This window comes from Pocillopora damicornis, chromosome 4 (genome assembly GCF_964200805.1).
Source record: "Pocillopora damicornis chromosome 4, jaPocDami1.2, whole genome shotgun sequence".
NCBI lineage: Eukaryota > Metazoa > Cnidaria > Anthozoa > Scleractinia > Pocilloporidae > Pocillopora > Pocillopora damicornis.
In genome coordinates this window covers 23768496-23792819 of record NC_142673.1, presented here as the reverse complement: position 1 = coordinate 23792819, position 24324 = coordinate 23768496, and the positions used below count along the sequence as shown (strand labels likewise).

Sequence of the window (24324 nt, the reverse complement as noted above, 5' to 3'; positions counted from 1 at the left end):
CAGCAGAGTTTGTTCCCATAACAGCAACAGCTAGCAGCGAACAAGGTTGAAGCTTTCAAAAGTCCGTCGCAATTGTGCCGAGTGCCCAGAGAAATCAGCTCCAAGAAGGGTTGATTCGCAAGATCTAACACCGGCTATGGATTGTGTGAACTTTGCGGGATAAGCGTATTTTTTACGCCAACACACATGCTACTTCGAACGACATCGGCAATTGACGATTTTGGTTCGGGGACCTTGAATTGCATGTGGGAAGGCGAATAATTCTAATATCTTGTCCTTATTGAGTTGCTTGTGGAAGTTTGGTTACAAATTGTGGGTGCATTGACTGTGAATGTTTCTCCTTTTAAGCCCTATAAATGGGCTGTGCTCCTAGCATTCACGTCTCACAGTCTGGAGTATTTTATTGTAGAGACGAAATTCGCGAAGGATCAAGCCCTAGACCAAGAGCATCTTCTCCTAGTGAAATTGTCGGCCATATTCGTTCAAGCTCGGACTCTGGGTCGCATATTTCGACGTCGTCTTCTTCTCGAAATCGTGGAAATAATAAAAAAGGACAAAACTCTCATCGAGGTAGTTCTATTGAAGCAGAAACACAAACTTACGACCCAAGGAGTAGTATGGAGCATCCCAAGGTAAAGAGTGTTATTTTCCCGTTTGCGATTGTCGCCGACTGAGTTTAGATTAAAAGGTGTTCAGAGTACATTTTCTACAAAATTTGGGCCGTGTTGCCTTCGCAGTCCTCTGATATTTTTCTATGGATGTCTTTTTACAGAATGAAAGAAAGGAAATTTCACTTGGACCTATGAAGTTATATCAAGCCCAAATGCAGGTAGGATTTGTCGTTCGTCTTTTCTCGGTTAAAACACAAAAAAGCTGGCTTTGACTTGTGGGCGAAAGACAGTTAGAGATCATGTACAGTGCAGTTGCTATCGAAGTTACCCTTCTCTCACCGACGTGGCCAATCCTTGGCCTCATTTCGACTTTTTAAGCGGATCAAACTCGTCAAACTTCGACCTGGAATAGGGTGTTGTACAGTATTTCTGTATAGTGCCTTTACACGTCCACTTTGTTTCATTGGGAACGAAGCCATCCTAGCGCTTCGCGTCAACACATTCAGAGCATTTTTCCTTTGCTCATATGCCAACCTTTCGCAATTTTGACTTACTAGACCTTTGATTTAAGTTATTTTTCACATCCTGGTAACCCCTGTGTTATCTTTACCGTTAAGAAGGAGAAATCCTCACCTATATTTCCCCGGTTTTTTTTCCACGTCAAGCGCGTAAAAAGATTGGTCTGTTTTTTGTTTACAATAGCTCTCGTCGTGTGAAAGGTCCACGGCCTTTCCTTACCTAATATTTTTGCTTGGCTTTTAAATGTTGTCTTCGCTCGTGATACCAGGAAGTCTTTCCATCCTGCCATTGCAAAACTTCGTTTTTTCATTAGAAGAGAAAGGGATCAAACCTTCTCTGAAAAATATTACATGTAATACGTGAAAGTTCTCATATCGATTCTTCCGAAGGCACCAAGATTTTCTGTTGCCTTTCGCCGGCATTTCGACTTGACGCGCTTTAAAAGTCAGAGTTTCAGTTGAATATATGTTTTTAAACTTTAATCTTTTTTATGACCTCGAGTTGACAGGTTTGATGGCGAGTTTTTGTTGTGGTCGCTATCCAAATTTCTCATAACAGTCTTGTGCGAAGCATAGATGATAACATTTGCTATCGAGAAAAAAAACTGACCTATTGTAAACATCAGAAACAGGAGCTATCGCAGCTTTTAAGAAGGACGCCTCTCCGAAGTCGTTTGAATTTACTGTTACTCGATGCCAGAGTTTGTATCATGACCTTGCTTGATGATGACAACGAATCTTGTACTAGTTTTCGGAAAAAACTCGATTCGCAGACGAGGCAAGGTTGAATTTCATTTCAAATCCTTACTCACCCACAGATTCACTTTTTGATGTAAATTTCATCGCGTTTGAAACTGACATCAGAAAGAGAAATTTTTAACCTGTGCATTATGTCATTATTACTGTGTCAGATACACACAAAAAGGTCACCAGGATGAAGTGTGTCTGGTTGTGGCTTTTTCGAGAACTCATGTGTAACCCTGTGCATAGTTACTAGCAAACATTTGATAATAAACAAATAACTGATTTGGTGGATATCAGTGCAAGACAATTTTTTATTTAAACCACCTTGGATGACAGTTTTGTTTTGCTTAGTTTTTGTGTGTATGTATTTTTTTCTTGTGGAAATCAAGTTATGCTGTCTATGTGCAAGAGTAAGGCTTTCTAGATCTGTCCTGATAGATCTTGAAAAAATATAGCTGTAACTGCCTTATCAGTATAGTTAAATAGGTCAGTAATCTGATCTTGCTAGGCTTGAAGGTTTTTTTCAGCACATGATGTGTGGACTTAAATGTTTGGTCTTTTCATTTTTCCTTCCTTTTTCCTTGAAACAAAAACTAAAATACAGATGCATTTCATTTCTGGGAGTAGTGAAAGAAGGTCAGAAAGAGAAATTTTTGAAATGGCTGAATGATTGGTTGGAAAGTTTTTATGGAAAAGAAGGCTTTTTACCTCTCAGACATTTGGCTGAAAAGAATTTACATGCTTGGATTTAGTGTCTGTTGATTTATTGGTTACCATAGTTGTTGTTGGGATGATAAATGTATTGATCATATTTGATAATGGTAACATCTTGAATGTGCTGATGCACAGTTGATTGTTCATTTTTAAGTCACGATATGGATTTTTCGTTAAATGTAATCGGGGTTTGCAGCATATGAAACATATTTTGCTGCTACTTTATGTCACGCTGGTTTCATTGATTTTACAGTCACAATGTACAATTTTAAGTGGAAATTTTGAAATTTTTTAATCTACTTTTCTGGTTTGGTTAGATTGGTTGTGTGAGACATTCTGCAAAAAGTCAGGGATCGTATTCATTTAGTCTGCACTATTTTAATTTTGTTACCAGGGTTCATTGTACTGTTTTTATTTTATTTTTCCATCTGCAATATTTTCTCTTTTTGTAATTGTAATGAACTTGTCAATAGTTTTCCAGGGATAATGTGAGCCTTGCACATAAGCAAGACACCAGTAGCAAAGTTGGCAAGTATATTTTGTGAATGAGTTATGAGGGGGGGACTTCTTAATCATATATACCATATTTATTCAACTATAAGCTGGGCGATTTTTATACAAATTAAAACTGAAGTGAACTAAAATTTGGGCTCTAGAGGGGGTCTCAGCTCATAGCCAAAAGTTTTGAAAAAAATTTTTTCCAGCGCACAGAAACTCTGCTAAATTAGGATGTATTTCCTTATAAGCCAAGCTAAAGTAAAGAAACACAATATACAATCATTGTTTTGGTGGGTAGGCTGACAAAATGGCGGCACTTCCTTTTCTGGTACCAGCTTAGGGATGCTTTTAAACTCAGGATCCTTGCTGAATACTTTTGCCTTTAGATGTTGCATCAATCCGCTAACAGCTATTTTGAAATAAATGATTGTGAACAAGGTACTGGTGATGCCACTCAACAACACAGTTAGTTTTAAACTGATATTTTGGATCACATTATTTCATCTGAGTTATGATTCATTACCTTTCAATTGAATAGTTAGTTATGGGTAATATTTATTAATTTGCGTGTATTTTCTGAGAGAGAAGATTTTTGGTCCTTTGCATATTAAATCACCATTGTATCTCTTGTAAATGCTCATGTGTTATTGTCTAAACCTCATTTATGACAATCAATGTGATTTTTTCAGAAAATGTTAGGTTTTTCCCTTAGTTAACAATTCAGTCTTGTAATAATGAATGGGTCTCGCCTTATAGCTGGGTGTTTTTGATTTATTTTTGGTTCTTGTTATGCCAAGTCTACATGTACAAAGTTTGGGGTCTTGGCTTATAGCGGAGATCGGCTTATAGCCGAATAAATACAGTATTTTGAGAATGACCAAACTAAGGGTTTGGTCAGCTTGTGTGAATGCTTATAACTGGATGTAAATTCTTTTCCAAAAATAAATTTATCCAGATCTATTGGGTTTGGATGCAAATCTCAGATTGAAAAAGATATTTGCTCTAATTTTAGAAACATGAATTTCCTCAACAAACAAGATTTGGTTTAACAATTTGATAATTGAGTAATATCTATTTTGGAAAATTTACATGCACTAAACCAAGAAAGTGGGATTTTCATATGTTATGGCATACAATTTTCTCTAATTTAACTCTTTTGTGGGCATATAAACATTGTCCACCTCTTCTCTGACTGTTAGTCTCCATGTCTGTTTCCATGTTTGTCTGGTTCTTGTTTACTGCTGAGTCACTACATTTCTTTGAAACACTTTTGAGTTTTTACTTTGCGTGTAGAGATTGTCTTGCAGCTTCCAAAAAGTTCCTTTCAAGTAGAGTGTCACTTTAAACTTCCAAGAATGAATGTTCACTACCATGTTAACTCATAGTTTTACTTACGAAAAAAATGTTTATCTATCTTTGATGCCATTTGTTTCTTTAAAGTATTTTTTATTTTTAATACTTACTCTGGGAGGCATTAAACAAGCCTGTCTGTGTGTGCGTAACAAAAAGTTTGTCTAAACTTTACCTTTTTTTTTGTTGTGATCAACATAGATATCGTCAATTCACTTCTCCCATCCGATTTTTATATAATCCATTGACTTCTGTGGTTTATTAGTAAACTATAATTGTGATTCTAAATTGTGAATGGAAGAACTGATTTAGAACTTTGTGAAAAACCACTCTGAAAAATCTAAGGATTGCATGTTAGAATGTTTTGTGGTTTCATTTATATTGTTACAGAATGTTGAAATACCTTTTTGATGAGTGTACTGTTTGTTCTAAACTCAGTTTTATAGAGAAATGCTCATTTATTGGGAATAAATTGAAATTGTTGTTTTTTCTGTGCTATGTCATCAGAATACTTTATTTACTGCAAAAAAACCAATGTTCTGACAGCACTTATTGGAAGACTCTTCCAACAAAAGATAAACAAGATCATGCAAACCTAAAAATATTGTTACTTCCTGTTTTAATTGTTCTAGATCATGCTGGTGTTTTCAAAAGAAGATGCTCAGACTGACAGCTTTCTTCATGCAGCCGAAAGAGGTGGATATTTATGTCAAATTTGTAAAACATCTGAAGAAGCCATGGAACAGTACATAAACATTCAGCCAGAGGTGAGTAGGTATCAGTAATTTGATTATATCAGCCTTATGATGTTATGATTAAGTCTACTTACTTCCTGAAACTCCAAAGCGATTAGTATGTGATATCCCCTTACTAGTATCCTGTACATTGTCACTCTGAAGGGTGTGGAGAATTGAGACAGTACTATTAATCCTCAGACTCCCAAGATCTGATTGTTAATTCTCCCCTCTAGGTGGTACACATTTACTAGTTAATCGCCTCTGGGAGTTAAAGGGTTACGCAAGGAATGTTTTGAGCATGAACATGCGAAAACACTTCCATGAAATTCTTTTGTGATTAAAGGATCATCCAACAGCTTTACTGAGTTTTGCATACTCTACCCTGCAGTGCTAGAAAGTGAATGATAGTGCATCAGTTCAATTTTCTTCCAGCTCAAAATGATAAAAATTAGAGCAAGTTTCACACATTTGTTTTTAACACTCTTCATGTAAGCAAACTTTTTATCTAGGCTTATCTTTGCCTAGGGTAGTTGTGTGCTTGAAAATGTATTTGAACACATCACAATGCCTCTTGCTACTTGGGAGTATGAGAGGGTGCCAGCAATATGTTAAGGAAACCTCATAGAATAGTGAATTAGGAGTATCCTGTACTCATTTTGTGTTGGTGGATCATGTTGGTGTGGCTCCATAGGGCGGCAGCAGGATTTCAATGTGTCTCTGTTGGAAGTGGTTTTTGCTAATTTTCCTTTCTGGAATAGGAGTAGTGCTTCCTGTTAGCATTGCCCCAATTATTGTTGTAGAAAGAGCTGGATTTGACTGCTAGTTTTTTTCATGCAGCATTCATATAATGAAACATCCAAATAATCTAGTGTATGAAATGGGAGGAAGATAAGCAATAGTATTAAGTCCACAGATTCTATAACCCCTTGAAAAGAAGAAAAATAAAATCTGGCCTTTGTCCTAAAGGAGACAGCAAAGGAATATGTGACACAATCAAACCATCCATCAAAGAGAATGTCCTGTTTGTGTCATCTGGAATCTTTAACATGACTTACCTCAAAAGTAAAGTACTGGTAGGCTCTGAAATTCAGGAAGAAGTAATTTTGGAGACAACTTTCTTAGTCATGGAGTCAAATTTGTTGAGTAAAGGGCAGTGAAGGTGCAATCAGAATGAACATGAAGTTGAGCAGAAAACCTTTAATATTAATAAATGAGTCAACTGAACAAGACATTAAGCTCTAAGTTGTTGGTGTTTCCAAGAATTGAGTTACTTGATTTTATCATTTCATAGCCCTTCAACCGCAAACAGTGACAAATATCTAATTCCTCCTGACAATATCACCCCACAATCACACAGTAAGGGAAATGATCACCAACTAAAGAAGCTCTTGATTGTTAAACGAATTCTCCTTGTAAACACCTTAGGAATTGTATAAAAAACAGTAAGGGGAATATGCATACTGTTGTTAGGGTGTAAGGGTTGATTACAACCTGTGTTTTTTTAATGATTGAAATATATATATATCATTAGATATTTTGGTGTTTAGTATTGCTGAGTATTTTAATGAGTTGTGCCGCATTTTGTCAAGCCCGTTGGGCAAGTCAAAGTACAAACAACGTGTAAAAATACTCAGTGATATTACACACCAAAACATCTATAAGTTATTTATTATCCAACTGCTTTTTTTTTCTGCCAAGTTTTTCTGTTTATTTCTCATAAGATGGGAAAAGCAAAGTGGATAGAGAAGTGTAGCGCACAGCCAACTGGTTAAACAGGTTTTTTACAGTACAAAATAACCAACTGTCCAAATAACCATACAATATTGCAGGATACTTGTACTCAATTTGTGTGTTATTTTGACTCTACTTTGGGCAGTTGGATAATAAAGAATATGTATTGCTATTATATTAAAAAGACCATGCTCTCTGTAGTTGGACCTATTTGTTTAGGTCTAGGAGTCATTTGGCCTGTTATTTTCATTAGCTCTAACCCAAACCATTGTTTTAGGCCATCAGAAAGCCCCAGGCTCTCTTGGTTTTGTCCAACAATAGCTAAATTAGTTTAAATAATTAGACAGTCATTTTCATGGAATGAGTCCTAGAAACTTACTAATGGGAATCTCTAATGAAGTCACTGATTCACTCTCACAGTGGTATATTATCTTGGAATATTCCAAACATATGATCATCAGCTAGTTTGCATTTATTTCAATGAATGATCATTACTTTCAGGTGATATTTATTGACATGAGAGGAAATTCTGTCATTGATGGAGAAACACTTTGCAGGTAATGTAAGCTTGCTAGTTCTTATGATGAAATCTCTGATTTGCGTGGTGAAATGCTTTTTAAGCCAAAAAGCTTAGTTGGTATAAACTCTCAGAATTATTTCTGGAGAGTGATTATTTTTCCCTTTTGAAATATCCTTTATCATTGTATCATTTCTTCTTTCAAGCAAATGTTCAGGGAAGTTTGTTCTTTATTAATTAGCTTTAGAGATTTAAATCTAAGGTGTCCTGGCCATGTGTACATGTGGAGTGATTTCTTCTCTTTCTTGCCATCAGTATTTATAGTTTTCTGTAATCTTTCTTGTTGAAATGGAACTTCTTTTGCTTTTTCACAAGGAGCTGTCAATTTTGGAGTTTTTCCCCTAAATTCTTAGGCAATTTTGGTCATTGCAATTGTCTTGACATAAATCATTAATTCAAGAATGCCTATTGAGGAATGCTCAATGATTTTTGCACCATTTTGATGCCTACTAGGTATTCAAAACCAAAAATGCAAGGCATGTAACCAAGCTAAATTTATGAAGATGAAATTTGTTTTTGGTCACTCTTATTCTAGTTTTTTGAGTTTTCCTCGCAAAATATATCAAAGTTTTCTTGCCTATTTCCTTGCATGAATTTACTTGGGGGGCTGTTTTTAATTAGAAGACAAAGCAACAAATATCCTATGGGTATTAATTAATTAAGGAAGCTTTGATTGTGGGATAAAGAAGACTATTTACCTCCATGGAGGCTCAGAACGTCATCCTGTTACCATTGTGCCATAGGATACTGATGGAGAATTCGGAATTAGCTGGGTTAGGTACTCTCGCAGGAATGATATATTTCTTTGTGCAACAATGCTGACAAACACTTAACATTTCTCTTTGTCTTTCTCTAACAGATGAACAAGTTCAAAATGTAGCTAAGAATTTGCTCTCTCTCTTTCTCTCTCTCTCTCTCTCTCTCAACGTCCATGTTAAAATATTTAAGCTAGCTGATATTTTTGCAAGTGATTTAGGATTCCAGAGCATAAGTTTCCTTCTGTTTCCTCGGTAAACAACTTTTTGTATATTTGTTCCCAGGCCAAAGAGAAATATAAATCAAACTAATGTGAACATTTTGAACTGCAAACTTTACTGAAAATGACATGTAACATGATTTTTTTTTTACAATAGCTCAACAAATGGGTTGTAATCTATTTGTTTTTTCTTGGAAACAAGGAGAACCAGAAAAATAATTTTAATTTAACCATGTTTGTAAGTCAAAGAGCACATAAAAGAACAAGCTTAGGAAAATTAAGACAAAAAAGTTTTTGAGATGCATCAGAGACCCACACTTAAACCAAGGCCTGGATTTTGATAAAAGCCAGTTACTGGTGATGTACTGCTACCTATGGGACCTCTTACTGTTGTCTGTTTTGCCTGCAAACAGGCGTTTGTGTTTAGGTTTCACCCTATTGCCCCTTTTTCTGGACATGACTGGCTATTGCACAATCTGCGGCCGCTTAGGGGGAAAAAATTTAAACCCCTGCAAGGGACTTGTAATGTAGTGCAGTTTCCTTTTGCTATATCTTGTATGATTTAGAGTAGGATTGTTGCCTAACTTACTAAATAGTATTTTTTTTTTCACTTTTTAGGATAATAAGAGCAAAAGGCCCACGAGAGAATTCTATAATTATTGCTGTAGTCAAAGGGAGGTGAGAGACCTAGTACCATTTACAAGCTAATTTTTGTGCACTCTACACTTCTAGGAAAATTTAAGACTGACTTTTTGATCCACCATCTCATGAACTCTCTTTTCTCAAAATGATAAGAAAGGGTTTGTCTGCCACTCTTCCTTTTATCCACTTTCCATGAAAAGGTGAAACTGAACTTGCCAAAGAATTGTTGCTACTTGTGTTGAACATCCATTTAATTTTCAATGTTTCAGGGTTTATGATTTGTCTAGAAAATTTTTTTCTTTTTCCAATGGCAATACCATGGTTGCAGAAGCTATGGTATTACAAGCTGACTTTGGTTACTTAGGAATTGCAAAGCTAGTAAATCTGAAATGCAGATAAAGATGTCATCCTATATAAACTGGGGGGTTGTGGATTTTAGAACAGAAATATCTTTGTTTCTTTGGTGACAGAGCTTGCATTGGCCAAATGTTATTAGGAAGTAGAAGTGTTTCTTTGGAATTGACCACTTTGCTTATGTCAGGCTTTTTTATTTTCATTCAGAGATCATCCTTCTTTCTTGTTAATTAAACTTTCATGATAATCCTTTTTTAACTCGCAACGAAATGTGACCCAAAACTTGCTAATGTTTACAAAGAAGTGTCATTGAAAAATGACAATTATGGGGTTACATGTTTGTGTTGAGTAACAGATTCCTCTTAAATTCAACAGATGTATTAACCTTGACTTAGTTAACTAGTTGTCTTTTCATGGGAAAGATTTAAAAAATTGTTATTGCATGACTTAATCAAATTGGTCCATAGTGAATATTTCATGTATGCACGGCATTATCTCAGGAAATCAGTCGAGGACAGGGAAAGCATTTGTACATCTTAAATCTGTTTATTGTAATCTTCTTGTCAACTATGCATGGTATGGAATGTTTCATGAACCTGCATAAAGTGGTTATTGTGTGTTGTTCAAGTAACAGCCTCCAAGAAAATACTTAAGGGTGATCACTTAATGATGTGTGCGTGTGTCATGCATCTGACAAAACTGATCATGACTTAAGAGAATTTGTATTTTTATAAAAGAAATGGAAGTTTTATGACTTTAAGCTCGAGAATGTTTCTCTTGTGTAGTTTAGATGTATATACTCATGACAATAATATTTATATCACCCACTGGTGTGCCTGTCTGCCTGAAAGCTGCTTAATCTTCTTTGTCTGTGTTTTCCACTAAGCTATTTCGACCTCCTTTCCTTCCGGACAACCTGTGCACTTTGCTAAATCAGGTTTTGGTTACATTAGCAAGCTTTATTGAATTACATCTCTGTTTTACGGAAATAAGAGAAACAGCATGTGTTGTTATTTGTTTTCATAAACAAAGATAATTAACTTTATTGAACATGCGATGCTTCTCCAAATTTGCTTGCTCTTCTAAGACATTAATTAATGTAAGATGTTAATCACTAACTACACTCTATTGCCATTTCTAGTAAAACGAAATCCCACTGTCTTCGCAAAATTTTCACATGTGGCCTCAGGAGGGATCGCAGGTCTGGTTACTCTCACTTGCGTGCAACTTTCAAATTAGACTCTCCTTTGCAAGTTACAGGCTACATGTGTCCATAGATTTGCCCTTTGATTGCAATCCTAGCTTTAAATTGTGCATTCTGCCAAGTTATTACATAACAAGCTTTTGAAAAAAAAAATTATGACCATATGAGCCACTGTGCTTGTGAAGGAAAGTTTTCAAGTTGAAGTTGGCAGCAAAGTGCAGTCAGCAGATATCTTTGAATGTTGTACTGTGAAGTTTGTAACAGTCTTACAGTGTACTGTGTTGACAGCAATGCAACTGCAAAGTTAAGCAGCTTTCACAAAAGACAGTAGTCACACCAGTGTCTTGTCAAACATTTTGCACTAATATTTTAATTTTGTTCATCCAGTTGCCCCAAAGATAAAAAACCAGACCCTCCCAATTGATAATCAATCAGTTTTTGATTTTGTTGTAAAATCTAAACAACATTCCATTGGTGACTGTTTCCTAGTTCTTGTTACCTGTTTGTTTTATTCAAATTTTGTTATGAGAATTCACTAAGTGATCACTCCCTGGATCAAAGGGTAAAGGGGTAAAGTTTTGATAATTTAGGTGAAGCTGTTTAATTTGTTTTACTGTAAGCCTAACACTTCAATTTAAAGCCTTTTGCAAATGAATAACCCTGTGAAATGTTTTCTAAGAGTTTGAAGTGTTGTGATGCACTTTCTCTTGTATTTAATATTGCACTTGTGTTGAATTAAGTCACATACATATATCAGTCCTGACAGACTGTTAACATGTTTCCATTTTAGCCCACGAAGTGATGAACCATCGATGCTTCCACTGCTAAAAGCTGGATTTGACCGGGTGAGAGTGCTTTCTTTCATTTTAAAGATAGTAAATTGTGTCTTGAAGTACAGATTTGCAGTTATGGAAACTGTTTTGGCTCCACTTCTCTATAAGCTAGAATGACTAACACTCTCACCTGTAAGAGTGACTAACATAAGGTCAGGGGAGTAGAGGAAATGATCACCCACTAAGGCAGCTCTTGACTGTTAAATTATTTTTGTTATCATTTAAGGAAATGTATAGAGAACGGTATGGAGTATATGTAATCTGATATTGGGGTGTAAAGAGTAAAAGGGAGTTTAGTGTGCATCTCTGTATTTGTCATAGCAGAAATGTAATTTCTCCCAAAAAAATTCCTGACAAAAATTAACTTTTCCTTTTTAGCGGTTTGTTGAAAATGCTAATGTTGGGGCTTGTCATAATGAGTTGCTGATGTTGGAACATGGAGAAGTTCAGTCGATGTTTAAACTGAGGGCAACAAGCTGTCTTTTTAGTGCAATCGAGCACTCCACTGATGCTGTAGAGATTGCCAGTGCAGACCCTGACAAGCCAGAGTTACAGGTAGAGGTACAAAAAAAAAACAAACAAATTTTATTTTTGTTTTAATGTAATGTTTAGAGGATTGCACTCATGGAATAGCACACAGCATATATTTCTTGTACAAAAATTTCATTGATGGAAAGAATATTGTGAAACAGTAGTTTGTAATGGATAGTAAGAAAGAAGAACTGAACTTGTTATCTTATCTTTAAGTCTGTATGACATACCATTAAAACATTGTTATTTTTAGGTAAAAATTTCTGTTAGTTCCTACATAACTTCCACTCGATAGTCACAAGAGCCATATTTGTTGACAATCAGTGCAACTGGTTTAGGATACTTTGATTTCAAAATCATAAAGGTAAAAAAAGGTGACGCATTGTTACAACTTTGTGTGGGAGGTTAGAAGAAAGACTCAAAGTAATGGCACTCTAATGGCTAGCCTGAAAATGGCAATGATCTGTTAGAGATGATGATATGGTCCTCTTGTACAACCCACAAGGTTGCCATTTTTCTGTTTCAGGAAAATCCTAGTATTTTAGGAAAACAAGATGGCAGATGGGTAAAAAAGATGGGGAAAAAGTTAGGAGCTTCTGTTCAAGTTATTTATTTATCTTAGTTATAACATTTTAAACTATAAGGAGGTAATTACTTAAGTTCTAAGAATTTTTTTTGTGGTGCATTTTCAGTACTTTAACCCAGCTTTTGAGAAAATGTCTGAAGCTGTTGGGCATCCACAGAACTTCATGATGAACAGTGAGCATGAGAAACCTGTAAGTTCTAAAATGGATGAAGGTTTCCAAAAATTGAAGAAATTCTTTACATTTTCAGGAAGATGATGGAATGATACCAACACAAAACCCCTAGGTAGTGGGTCATTTTAACCCCTGGGAACATTAGAGTTGGAAAAATATGAAATTTGGCTGCTTGATTAGGATTAGCCTTTTTGTCCCCAAGATCTTATTCGTAATTCTCCTTACTGTCTGCCATACAATTCTTATGTTGGTTTGGAGAACTTGGTGTAGGATCCACTATTACTGTAATCCCCTAATTTATAATTTTCTCTATTCCCATTTCTCATCTGCTTGATATTGTTTGATATTGTAAGGAGAAATTCTGTTTTTGTCACTCGTGATATTCAAGAGGTTAATAACATTTGAAATGGTGTTCTTTTTATTTTAGGAGTTATGTGAGTCAATTCATGCACACATAAAGAAAGGGAAGGTAGGTTATTTGTTGTTTTTTTTTCCAGTAATTAACTTTGTGAGAATTTTTTTTTAACCATCAGTGATCATGCTTTTTCTTTTTTTCTTTCTCTTTTGTACAATTTTCACTTTCCACTGTTGCTTTTCAAGATAATAATAATACAAACAATAACAACAAAATTGTTGCAGGCTAGAGCATCATCATCTCCATAATCATCATTATTTTTATCTTAACTTCTCCTCCTGTGCCACCCCTTTCAGTAAAATTATTTCATTATTTGTTTGGTTAGTGTTTGTGATGACTTAAAGTGAAGAGGAAGTGTTTTTTAGATGATTGTTGAATTTGTGGATCATTGATGAATTGTGCATGACACGGAGTTTGTTTGCAGATCTTAGATCTAAGTAGTAATACTATGTTGTATTCTATCTGTTTACAGCCATGGGAGGGAAAAGTAGTTGGGAAAAGAAGAAATGGGGATAGTTTCTTACAAAATGTGCATATCATTCCCATCATTGGCAAAGGAGGGTAAGTATTTGATGTGAAAAGCCACAAGCAAGCTAAGATACAAATGGTTAGTTCATACTTCCTCTCTTAAAACCTCAACAAGAATGCCCTGCACTGTCAGCTCTACATTTCTTTTAGTTTTTTCCCTAAGAATTGGGTGGAAAGTCATATAATATCCATTACTTAATTTTATCTATCTTCTCATCACCCTTCATCTCAACAATGTACAGATATTTTAAGGAAAAATTAATTTTTTGGTCACTCTTCTCTTTAGAACACAGTACTTAAGGTGATTTTGCTTGGGAAAACCAATTTGAAAACTTAGTATTTTGTTACAGCACACAAACATGTAGAAAAAATTTCATCATATATACTATTGCACTACCTTATGTCTGGCAAACTACATGTCTCCTATCACATTTAATCAGATTGGATTTTAAAGCTGTGTTTTGGCAGAGGGGAATGTCACACGGCTCTAGCTTGTGGTGAATATGTACAACTCTGCTTTTCAGAAAGGTTTTAATTGCTGTCCACCTCAGACTTCTGAGTGGAGAGCCTTCACACACCTTCCTAGAGCACAGGTGTGGATTAAAGTGAGAGGGGTTTGGGAATGGTAACATTCTTATAGCACTCTTCTTTGACGCACAGGAAAGTTGCTCACCATGTGACAGTGAAGAGAGAAATCACCCAGGCTAATCCCCTGAATCAAGTCAACATGAATATGGAGGTTAATATGCATATGGAATCAGTAAGTGTAACAAAGTGTATCATACTGTAAAATAGTTTTGGGTTAGTCATTGTGGGAAATTACATTTTCAAAAGAGAAATGTAATCATTTGTCACAATGTGGTCACTTCTGATGCAGATTGTGATGTATCAACTGCATACTGCTGGTCATCTTCAGGAGCTGAGGTTGATCCACTTCCAAAGTGACCACATCATGAGACAAATGATTACATTCCTCTTTTGAAAGTGTATTATTCACAAGCATATCAGTCTCTCTCGCACGATAAGGGTGTTGGACTTTAGTCTCTGAAACCAGTTGATTGCAGTTTTTGTCACCCATAACCTCCAACCTGTCCATTCAAGGTAAAGCTATCAAGATCTCAAATGACCCATCAGCTTAGGGTTTAGACTCACTGAGCTCTCAAACGTCCTTCAGTTAACGATGGCAGTGTAGTTGGGGAGACGACAACAAAAGTAGAGTTTGGCAGAAATATGGTTGTGCAAAAATACATAGTTTAATTTTGTCTGCATGTAAAGCTAGAATTTTTTTGATAGTTTGATTACAATTTCATGTCTGTTTTCTTCATAGCCAACTACAGCCAGTGGTGTAACAGAACAAGTTCAAATTAACACCTTAAATGGTTAGTGGTAATGCTGCCTGTGATACTGATTAAAGGAGAAGTGTGTTTTCAGAAACCATATGATAATTACCTTGGGCATTCAAAGAATATTTAAATTTTTACACCTTAATATCAGTATGCACATTCTACAAACTGTTCTCCACACATTTTTAAGGTTCTGACAAGGACAATTTATTTAAAACAATCATTGGCATCTTTAGTTGGTGATCATTTCCTTTATTCTCATGACCTTAATGTTTGATCAAGGGTGATATTGGAAGGAGAAATTGCTTAGGGTTAGTCATTCTTTGTGTTACGGACAACAATTTAAGATTCCAAAGATAAACCTAACTTTCGAAAATTGTTTCTCTTTGTGTTAAAAATGGGCGGCAGATTCTGTCGTGTTGAACCTTACTTCCCTTTCTACAAGAAAAATTTATTTTGGAAGTGTTCATGTTTCCAAAACTGTTTCACTGCCCTGTTTGTGATACTGTGCTTAAGGATTTCCACAATAACTCTTAAACTCCCTTTTTCATTTTTCATCTATTCGTGGTCAAGATGTTAAATGTTGCACAGACTTTTGCAAGCGCTACTATTAATAATTTCTTTATTTATAGGAGGTATTCTTAGAAGACATTCAACAACAACTACAACTAAAATAGAGGCACCCATTACAAAAGTGAGTCATATTCTTGGGTTTTCCTTGAAATGTTTAATTTTTAATGGAAGCATCAAAATGTGTGTAATTTACTTTAAGACATGCAGCTGAAAGATTTTAATTGCTGCCTCTTTTGCGAAATAATGTCCTGTTTGTGGAATGCTTCAAGCTGTATTCGACAGATCTTATTTGTGAATCATTACTGTGTTTTGGTATTACAAGATGGAATACAGGTGCTCCACTACTACATTCACAATTTCATTAAAAGGCTTGAAATTTTTGGTTGAGGAAAATTTTCGTTCAGTTGTATGGCTGGAAATACATTCATATTTTTTCTATGATTTAGGCAATATTTAGCTCTTTAGGCCTATGTAAAGAGAGGTTCCCTGTGGTATCACGAAGTGCCTTTATTTATTAATTAATAATTTTTGTTTCAGGTCATAAACATGCTGTCTGCAGCGCAAGAAAATAGTCCCATGTCTGTAGTACAAGCACTAGATAGAGTGCTGGTAAGATATTTTTCCTTTTCTCAACCTCATAGTTTCATTCGTTCTTCTCCCCTCTAAATATAATTTCTTTGTGATCCAGTTAAGATAATTTGGCATTTAATTAAGACTGGTCTCTCGCTGATGCACTTTTTTATTCTCATCACTTGTTTGTCGGTTTATGTCTTGCAATCGCGAGGACAACTGAAATGTTAATAAGTTCTGGAGGGTAAAAGGTTCGAACCTTTCAGCGTCTGCTGGAGACAAAGCTACACCCCGAAGCGGTTCTATTTGACGTCCGGGCGTACACTGAACGCAGCGCAGCCACAAAATGTAAAAAAAATTGTTACTTTACAGTTACTTAGAGGAGAAAACTTGGGAGGAATGCATCTTAAAACATTTTTGTTTTGTTAGGAAATTCTACGGACAGCGGAATTGTATTCCCCTTTCACAACAACTGAAGAAGACATGATGACTAATGAACTGGTCGGAGGTCTCATGAGCAATGTGAGTTTTATTCATTCAAGTAACTCATTCGATGGTCTGAATTCTTCCACAGTTTGACGTTTGTCTTCATTCATTATGACATTTCTATTTGACCTTTCATTTGAATATTATAATTTATCCGGGATTGCACTGGCTTTGATCTTGTTCCGTTTGTTATTATTGGCCCAAAAATCTCGCCGTAAAGCAGTTTTCAGTTAACGCTCTTATAACTAAAGGAGCCATAACAGCCAATCGTAAAAATAAAAAGCTCTAATCAGCTTGTGCTTATTTTGTTTTTTGGTTTTACTATTAATGATTATAGCCTAATGGTCGTTTACTATTTGTTGTGTTCCAGGGCCGAAGGAGACCCTCCTGTGACGTTCCTAAACCAAGTACGAACTTATTCTACACATTCGGCAGAGGTCCGAGGCTAATACTTACACTTCTTTTCTAACTTTCATGTTAACGTTTGCTCTTAATATTTTAATGGTTTAATATTAAGGTATTAAATCATTTTAACCTCTTCCTCCTCTCTAGAAAGAACTTAATTAATTACTGATCTTTGTGAATGATTTGAAAATTGACAGAATGAGGAATTTAACATAATGTTTTGAGAGGTAAACTAGTTTTGTTGGCGATAAGCTCTCGTTGTAATTTGCTTCGTCCATATTTCTTTGGACAGGTCATACCACACCGAGCTCTGTACGAACCCCACCCATCTCACACCTCCAAGAGGCCCCACCTGAAGTTATCGCTTCTATGGTTGACGAGGCAGACTGGGACTTTGATATTCTCAAGTTGGAAAAAGCCTCCAATCACAGGTTTGTTTAGCGCCGTCTTATCTGATAATCACAAGGGCGTGGCACTGGTCCATGGGGGAGGAAGGGGACGAGGGGGTCAACGGGTATATACAGCCTCCTTTGTGCCCCCTAATGCCTGCCTCCACCCAATGTCATTGTCAGAAGCAGTAGTAGTTTCAACAACTGGGTCACTAACCTCTTGCTACCTTTCTTTCATTTGGAAAGAGACTTCCCGGGGTGAAACATTAATATCAACGACTCTCAAATTTTGGTAGTTAGGGGGCACTAAACCTCTACTTTCTTGTCTCCATTTACCTGAGCTCTTAGAACGTTGTTTGTTTGGAAAAAGGTGAAATCCAAGTTAGTCGCAGCGATGACTGACAATCTAAAGAGCCTTTAAGAACTCCGTGTATCCCACTTTTAGAGCGGGAACACGTGGTTGGCCATGGTGTGTTTGGTTTTAAGTTTTGCGTCTGATTGGTTGAAAGTCTGTTGTGTTACTTCTAAACCAATCGAAAAGCGTAGTAGGCAAAGAAAAACAGTACTATGCCGTATTGCTTGTCACATTTCATTGTGATGGTTCAAGCGAAGAGATAGCGTTGCTTTTCAAAATTATTTCTGTAAAAGTCTCGGTTTTTTTTAATTGTTGACGTGACTCCGAAGTCAAAGTCCTATTTGTAATTTGGTCAACTAACATAAGGGCGTCGTGACTCTCTTTAGGCCCTTGTACTTCTTGGGAACGAAGATACTGAACAGGTTCAGGGCCTGTGAATTACTCAACATTACCGAAGATGTTCTCAAGAATTGGTTACAAGTAAGTCGCTGTGTCCATGTTCTGTCTTTTTACGGAAAGGATCTTTCATGGTTCAGCTTTACTTTTCTCTACATCACACACACAACAGTCATTTGTCTTATTCGATGGTTCAACATATGGTACGAGCATTGAGCACACAATGTTCGCTCGTAGTTAACGTTAAACCATGGAATAAGAAAGCTTGAATTGAGTCGGGTTCCCGTACGGAAAACAAAATACAGACAATATATGAGTTCCTTTTATTCCTAACGCCATGTTATGATTTACTCCGGACGGTAAAGTACGTGAATTCTATCCTATGTTCACAATATTCACTCTGGCAGTGCCACTCTCCACACAGGATTACAGATTGGTATTAGTGCGCCGCCAGGAAAGCCTTCAGGCTTTTTATTTCATTTATTTATACATTTTTTTTTTCAGATATACTGATTTCCGTTCATATGTTCATGTTTCAGTTAATAGAAGAAAACTATCACTCGAAAAACGCCTATCATAACTCCACGCACGCTGCTGATGTCTTGCACGCAACAGCAGTGTTCTTAGCAAAAGAAAGAGTGAAGGTAACATCATCTCAGATAATAGTATCTACTTTTTTTTTTATTGTTGTTTTATGTGTTTTCGTGTCGTTGTTGATGTCGTTTTTGTCAATACCAGCGTGCTTGATAACTGAGAACGGGTTGACAAAATTTAGAGTATTGAGTGGAAAGTTTGAGCGCGTTTGTAATGTATCTCCAGCAAGCTTCGGTTTTTCGAAGGGTGGATTACACTATCACTGAATAAATATCCATCCGATGGATAGCTCAATACGTTTGTTCACACCTATCCGCTGAATAGCGATTTATCCGTTGGATAGCGTTATCCGCACTCTGAACAACTGGGCCCTTCCCTCTATTTTTAGTTTTTTTTTTTTTTTAGTGAATAGTGCACAAATCGTAGTCCAAATCAATTTTATCCTCTGGCGATTCAGTGCCATTAAAAACGCACGTAAATTGTTTCGCAAACTTTGTATGTTTCAAAGATACGTCAAGATTCCTTGATAAAAAAATTTGAGCTTTAATACATTTTCCTTTCATTTTTAAGTTAGTTCTGTCAAATAGAACATGTAGTGCAGGACATGATCTGTAAAGGAGAACCTTCTCCCTTAAATCATTCCTTTCTTGGTTATGTGATTTGAATTCAGAGGGAACGATTCTATTTACTTGTTATCTTAGTTGCTTTTTCTGTGAAGTCTAACAAGTTTTGTTGATACGATTTTTTCTTTACTTTGCAGGCTATTCTGGAGCCACTCGATGAAATAGCCTCGTTAATAGCAGCAGTTGTTCATGACGTAGACCATCCGGGATACACAAACTCGTTCCTTTGTAATGCAGGAAATGAGCTCGCCATCCTCTACAACGACATCGCCGTACTGGAGAGTCATCATGCTGCGTTGGCGTTCAAACTTACAGCCAAATACGAAAGGTCAAACATCTTTAAGGGACTTGACATGTAAGTTGAAATCATAGTGGAGTGCTTTTTGATTAAGTATCGTGAAACCAATGCAAAGTCACCACAACAGCCAATCAAAACAAAAGAAGAAATACCAAACTACCTAAAGCGCGGGACAACGCGAGCGACCAAGTCGCGATTGGTTTTAGTTTTGCATCTAATTTTTTGAGAGCGTGGCGCGAGTTTTTGACCAATCACAGAGTGAAGTAAAGCAAATCTCGAGCACGCAATCTTCGCGTTAAATGAAAGTGATGCTGGGTCTTATGTACATGTGATAGCCGCGAAACTGTGGTGGATGCCAAAGTCTAATGTAATGCACACCTTTGTCTTCATTGAAGAAACTTGTAGGGGATGGGTGACCTACTTATTACCACTCTGGACTTCTTGTCACCTTCATGTCTTCTTGACCGGCATTGCTGGTTACATTTGCATACAGACTTTTCTTACTAAACGAGGAATTTTGTCATGACTTGTCTTCTACCAGGGATGAGTTCCGCACGATTCGCCAAGCGATCATAGACATGGTAATGGCGACAGAGATGACGAGACACTTTGAACATCTCTCAAAGTTCGTAAACTCTATAAATAAACGGCGTTCTTCCAGTATGGATGAGGTACACTCGGTGGTAAGTCGATAATTTATTGTATCTATGCATCGGTGCCGTGGAGCAAAGTGGCAGTAGTCCATAGTTGCACCGGTGCTTTGTTATACAATGCATTATGAAATACTATGAACGCCTGCCGCTTCTATTTGAGCAGTCGCGCACAAGTAGTTAACACCGTATTTCTTCAACGCTAGAGTGTATCTCGACTGGGTATGCTTAAACTTGAGCTAAAGTAATCATAGGGACCATTCAGTGCGAAAGGAAATATTTTAGTAGCCACTGAGAACTCAAACTTAAAACAAGCATTCTCTTTGAAGAGCAGGGAACGCCAGTCCCCAAGACCTGATTAGTTTTAGTTGCTTTTGATTGGATAAGTTGGTAGCGTAAATTTTTTGACCAGCAGAGTTGAGCACAGCGAAAATAACGCTATTTCGGATCCCTTGTCACACAGTTTTTCGCTATATGTAATTGTGCTCGGTAGTTTGAGAATGTCGCGTTTTTGCGAAACTGGCCGTAGGATATACACAGGAACTGAAAAGATTGAAACACGCTATGTTTATTTTTATAGCACAGTGGGCGTGGCACTCCAGATTCCACAGCATCAACTGCTGTAGCACTCAACACTCCAGAAAACCGTACACTTATTAAAAGAATGTTAATTAAGTGTGCTGATATCGCCAACCCAGCTCGACCACGATACCTTTGTAAAGAGTGGGCATACAGAATAGCAGACGAGTACTTTTCACAGGTACGTAGATGAAGTCATGGGTTAATACAATCAGCATCGTTAGATGGAGGTTTTTGCAGCTGAAGGAGAAATAAATTGAAGTTATTTAGAGCGCAGTAAAAATAGCCTTCAAAGGCAATTTCAATCGTGAAAAAGAAGGCATTTTGACTGATAGTCGTCAACCAGAACCATAGTAATCACAAAATAATTGTAATTTACAAAAATGTCATTTCTTAACTCGTACTTAAAATAAGCAAACTGGCTGGGGTTTATTCCTGTACATTTTTTTTTTCTATTTTTCTACAGACGGATGAGGAAAAGAGGCGTGGTTTACCCGTCGTGATGCCTGTGTTTGATAAGCAAACATGTAACGTACCGAGATCACAGGTCGGTACAACTTGAATTCACGGTAGCTTGATATTGATGACGTGAGGCCTTGGACGTGGGAGGGAGGGAGGGGGGTGGACTGTTGGTTATCGTGCTTTGGACCCTGAGTAGAAGGGCCTGGGTCGGGGTCATTGTGTTATGTTCTGGAAAGACAGAAGACGAAATTTCAGCGAGGGGAGCGTGGGTTAATCTTTGAATGACAAATATCTCATCTAAATGAAGTGAACTTACTCTTTGTAGCTTAATGCTGCTTGAAGTTATTCTTAAGCTTTGAACTTGAAAAGTACATATTAGCTCGGAAGCAGCGATGTTCTAATGAACGTGATTGTCCGAATAGATAGCATGTAGCTTAAAATAAGTGCTAATCATTGTGTCGAATTCTTTGAATTCTTGGTCATCAAGTCGAACACTAGTCAGGCCTTTGTATGAAATGTTCTCGTGGGAAAAGGTGGGATTTAGGCAAAGGAAAAAAACAGGACAAAGAACTCTCGTCAACCGCCGATTTTTTTCTCTCCCATTTTTTTGCTCCCTCCCTTTAAAGATTAATAGTTAGGAACAATCTTGTGTTAATATTGATTTACTCGTTTTCTCTTCATCTATTTTTTTTTATGTCTTATCTTTTCTAGGTTTGGTTCATAGATTACTTTGTCAGTGATCTTTACGACGCATGGGATGGTATGTTTTTTATTCGTTGATTTGTCTGTTAATTTGTCTGCTTTCTTTGATAAATGCAACTTGATCGGTGGTTTAATCAGAAACACGTCGAAATAGTGTTTTTATGACTGTATTTTTACAGCTTTCGCATTTGTACCCGAGACCATCAGACACCTTACAGATAATCACGAATACTGGAAAAAAGCAGCAGAGGAGTGGGTAAGCGACAATGTTTGTAAGTACCAGTGCACCTTCATTTCTCAATCGCTTAAAATTCCCTCTCCCTCCTCTCTCGACCAAGTACATGTACAAATTTAGTATTTTGTTTTGAACTGGGGAGGTAAACAATTTTGAAGATCTGTTGGATGGATCATTGAAAAATCTTCACCAAAGAAATCAAACCAGCCAGCAGAACGAAGAAGAACATCGCAAATTATTATTACAAACCCAGACCCCAAATGGATTTCGGGAAAACGAGAGACAGGAAACTGCTTTTGGATTTCTTTTTGCTGTGATTACTCGAGAGGGTGGCGCAAGTTTAGTTTGTGGACCAATTAAAAAGCGTACCAAAGCTTAACCAACGCAATCCCGGATTTCTTTCGACCCTTAATATCCCTCTATAGTTTTATTTCTCTATTTATTAACAATTAGTCGAGTGATGTTAGACTTGTGGTAGGTGGCTAAGTCTTCACTCTTTAGCCCCCAAAAGAGCATAGCGTCTAATTTCTCCTTACAATACACCCCTGAATCAAGCATTAAGGTCACGGGAATGAAGGAAATGATCATCAACTAAAAAAAACTGGATTGTGAAACAAATTCTCCTTGTCAGCACCACAGGAATGTATATAGAACAGTATGGAGAATGTGCATACTGATATTAGGGTGTAAAGGGCTGAAGAACGATACACTGTGGATCGATAGGTCTGGGTTTGAGCCCCGGTCGGGTCATCGTGTTACGTTCACTCCCATAATTCCCCTCTCTAACTTGGAGTGTTAGTGGTAAAGGCAAACTGCCAGGAAAACTGTGGAGGGAGGGGGAAGGGGAAAAACTGCCATGGACCTTCGTCATGGGAATGAGGACTTGCAGTCCCCCACTTTCTTCCTGCTAAGGATCTTGGGATACTTTTCAGTAGGTTTCGGGCCTCTCTGAGCTAATAAAGACTTCCCCTCGTCAACTCAAGTTTAGTTGATTCAGTTTGTCATCTTCTCTTTTTCTTTTTCATCTCTTCTTCTTCTTCAGCCAGTGGGATAACCATGGCGTTAAGTGCTAGTAAACCTGTCACGTAAACGCTTTGTCGTGGTTTGGGTCCCGCCTGATCTCTTCTCGTCCTTAATAATTCTTCAGGCGTAGACACTTCACAGTAGAATCATTTAAACGGCAGTCGAGTGGGTCCAAAGGCGTTTGGACCTCTCTGGGCCTGCGCGGGATTACATTCCATTAATCTGATAATAGTCCCTTTGTTGATTCCCAGGATGCCAATCGCACAACTGCAGCTACTTCCGGTACCGCCACGAAAAACCCTACGTCCACGTCCTCGTCCGAACCTCCTTCTTCGTCCAGCACGTCTCTAACTTCATCATAGTATGCTGTCACGGTAGTTGTCGTTAGCCTCCTGTGTTACCTCTTGTCTTTGTAGTGTGTCATTGTCCATATTATACACTTGTTTCATACAGTCAAACGCGTGTCGGCGGCACTTAATGCAGAATTGTATCCCTGCAGCATAGGATGACTTGACGTCACTGTGTCTTGGTGTTTCCTCACTCGTTGCCGTCTCTGACTTGTGCGTGACTTTTTTTGAGTCACGCTTCGCAGTTCGTTCACGCAAACAAGTCTGTCGCAAAGGTTTTCAGGTGTTGTGGAATTTTGTATCTCGCTGCGGATTTGCGCATTTCCTCGTCGTTTTCGTCTGAAATTTTTGTTTAAGAACAATTTATACGGAGAGGGTAGGATGTTAAGTAGATTCCTTTTAGCAGTCCAATAATGCATTCTAGTGCTGACTGTGAAAGCTCTTCTGTCTTAAAGCTAGTTTAAGTAAGCCACAATCTTGGCGTCTTACAAAACTATTTAATTACGAAAGAGAGACAGAGTACGTTCTACATATATAAGTAAAAAAAAAAAACAAAGAAGAAAACAAATTGTA

The 24324-nt window shown here is 37.1% G+C and overlaps 1 protein-coding gene across 2 annotated transcripts; it reads left to right on the top strand.

The window, feature by feature from the left end:
- Positions 1 to 24324, top strand: LOC113683409 (high affinity cAMP-specific and IBMX-insensitive 3',5'-cyclic phosphodiesterase 8A). 2 transcript variants are annotated; one of them, XM_089205651.1, is made up of 28 exons: positions 1 to 632; positions 773 to 829; positions 5068 to 5202; positions 7405 to 7460; positions 9075 to 9134; positions 10594 to 10653; positions 11447 to 11501; positions 11868 to 12050; positions 12713 to 12796; positions 13206 to 13247; positions 13666 to 13754; positions 14382 to 14481; positions 15049 to 15100; positions 15697 to 15758; positions 16175 to 16246; positions 16637 to 16729; positions 17064 to 17130; positions 17391 to 17529; positions 18229 to 18322; positions 18778 to 18882; positions 19593 to 19810; positions 20295 to 20436; positions 20984 to 21163; positions 21449 to 21529; positions 22156 to 22204; positions 22326 to 22414; positions 22710 to 22724; positions 23656 to 24324. In XM_089205651.1, the coding sequence occupies exons 1-28, from the start codon at positions 357 to 359 to the stop codon at positions 23764 to 23766; spliced, it is 2766 nt and encodes a 921-aa protein (XP_089061777.1). In that variant the 5' UTR covers positions 1 to 356; the 3' UTR covers positions 23767 to 24324. The 2 variants fall into 2 exon arrangements, with proteins under 2 accessions (XP_089061777.1, XP_089061776.1); XM_089205650.1 differs by lacking the exon at positions 22710 to 22724 and having other exon boundaries at positions 22326 to 22402.

What these genes read in the sequence shown, in the direction of transcription:
- LOC113683409 (XM_089205651.1), top strand. Translation starts at nt 357, where the DNA reads ATGGGCTGTGCTCCTAGCATTCACGTCTCACAGTCTGGAGTATTTTAT. An exon ending in GATGGAGAAACACTTTGCAG is followed by an intron (nt 7,461 to 9,074) that starts GTAATGTAAGCT and finishes TTCACTTTTTAG; the next exon opens with GATAATAAGAGCAAAAGGCC. An exon ending in CAGACGAGTACTTTTCACAG is followed by an intron (nt 21,164 to 21,448) that starts GTACGTAGATGA and finishes ATTTTTCTACAG; the next exon opens with ACGGATGAGGAAAAGAGGCG.